Below are 1,992 nucleotides of genomic sequence, written 5' to 3'. Positions count from 1 at the left end.
CTCTGTAGAAGTTCTGCTGCGCGTGGTCCAGGCGGCCCCACTCCTCCCGGGAGAGGTACAAAGCCACATCCTCAAAGGTCACCGGCATCTGAACACCAGAAGCAACCACGTCACTGTTTGGGCCACAGTAGGGGGACCAGCAAAGGGATAATATGGCGTCACAATGAGTGGTTCAAGGACTGAAACTGGCTACCAGAGGAGGCCGCCTAGCGGATCCGGATCAGTGGGTGGGACACACCCAGAAATGGCCTTAGTGTGTGCGTATATCTGCGCGTGTATGCAGGAGTGTGTGGCCAGAATAAGGCAGTTGTGTAGAGCGGAAGACGAGAGAACGAAGCGTCCGTCTTGTAGAGGCCCACAACCACCCCCCACAGGTTTCTCCCCAGCTACTCCTCAGGTGGAGCCCAGACGCTGGAGGGAGAAGTCACACTGGTAGACGCTGCCTCTGCCATCCTTGGCGTCTGCTCCAGCGTGGGCCCTGGACACAATGCTGGGTATCTGACTCGTCAGCCCTGCAGTGGGCCCAGAGTAGTGCTTCCAGCTCCAGACGGCAGGTCGGTGTGTCCAGACCTTCACAAGACACCCAGCAGGGGCTAAGCACCCACCCACGGGAGTGGAGGAGGCCCGTCCCCGCTGGGGGAAGATGGAGGAGGGGCAGAGGGATCCACCCACCTGGGACCAGGCAGTGAGGAGCGCTGCAGCCATTTGCCAGTCTCTGGTTTTCCCCTCCCGGGAAAGAGCTGGGACCTGCGGAGAGGGGCGGGCTGGGGGAGGAGAGGGGACCTCAGGCGGCCGGCTCCCCTGATGGGCCCTGCTACCCCTGAGAGGCTCAGCCCTGGCCTCCAGGGACATCCATGCTCCTTCAAACTCCACCTCCCCCTGGGCCTAGGAACACGGGTGCTATGCTTTGAGGGTGCATGGCAGGCCTCTGCCAGGACAGGGTGCGGGCAGACATGGGAGGCTATCTACCCACACCATGGCGGGCAGCCCTTCCACCCTGTCCAGGGCCAGGACCCTCACCCTGGCTGTGATCACCACTGTCCCCACTGCCACCGCCCTGGGGAGCGCCTCTCTGCTTGCCCTCTGCTCACCTACCTTGCTCGCCATACCACTGCTCACCTTCTCATCTCCTAACCTCTGCCCTGCTCACCGCCCCATGCTCACCACCCCTCTGCTCACCTCTCCCATGCTCACAACCCTGCTGAGCTCCTCCCTCCTAACCTCTCTTTCCCTCCTGCCTGCTCACCTCCTCTCTGTTCCACCCGCCTACTCACCTCCCCCTGCTCGTCACCCCCCTGCTCACCTCCACCAGGCAGGACAAGAGCGTTCTTCTTGGAGCTATGGCTCAGGGGCGCCCACCTCCGTGAACTCAGAGCCCCTTCCCCCTGTGACGCCCCCGCAGCGTGCGGCTCTTCGGGCTCGGTCTTGATGTCAGGTGATTCCTGAGTGACTCCTAAAGACACCGTCCTGTCCGACTTGGAAAACATTTCTTGACAAGGATGCTTCTGACCTGGAACCTAGGAAAGGCAGCCCCATCAGCACCAGATGGCAGGTGGGAGAGACGACCCCAGGTTTGCTTTTAGGGGGCTGTGGCAGCAGAAACTGAGCGTGTCAGAAAGCATGTGGGATTCACGGTGCAGCTTTGGAAACCATTGATCCTGTCTTCTTCTCTTCCCTAAGGACTCACGAATCTCCCCCACAGCGCAGCAAGGACAGGGCAGCAAGGGTGGGGACAAGGCCACGTTCAGCCTGGCCACATGCAGGCGCCTGGGGCCACACGGTGCAGTTCCAAACCAGAACAGAACCCATTGCTGTTGAGTCCATTCCAACAGATCACCAGGCCTTTCTTCTGTGGCACTGCTGGGCGGGTCATAACCACCAATCTTTAGCCTAGTAGTTGAGGGCAAACCAGTTACTTCACCCAGGGACCTGCAGTGGTGCAGTTACATCTCAATTCCATCCTCTGTGCTAGCACAGTGAGGGGCACAGCTA

The 1,992-nt window shown here is 60.4% G+C and overlaps 1 protein-coding gene across 1 annotated transcript in view; it reads right to left on the bottom strand.

Moving 5' to 3' along the window:
* The window catches only part of LOC101343844 (zinc finger protein 205-like), a 5,763-nt gene extending 3,799 nt beyond the window's left edge, over window positions 1-1,964 (bottom strand). The window contains exons 1-3 of the mRNA XM_023725889.1: window positions 1,304-1,964; window positions 673-764; window positions 2-88 (exon numbers count right to left, since the gene is read on the bottom strand). Of these exons, the coding sequence (XP_023581657.1) occupies window positions 2-88; window positions 673-764; window positions 1,304-1,487 (363 nt within the window). The 5' untranslated portion in view covers window positions 1,488-1,964. The remainder of the gene's footprint in view (window position 1; window positions 89-672; window positions 765-1,303) is intronic.
* Between the last annotated feature and the right edge of the window lie 28 nt (window positions 1,965-1,992).

Source organism: Trichechus manatus, unplaced genomic scaffold, assembly GCF_000243295.1.
Source record: "Trichechus manatus latirostris isolate Lorelei unplaced genomic scaffold, TriManLat1.0 scaffold01729, whole genome shotgun sequence".
Classification (NCBI taxonomy): domain Eukaryota; kingdom Metazoa; phylum Chordata; class Mammalia; order Sirenia; family Trichechidae; genus Trichechus; species Trichechus manatus.
The sequence above is the reverse complement of the archived record's forward strand: the minus strand, read 5'-3'. Positions and strand labels throughout refer to the sequence as shown.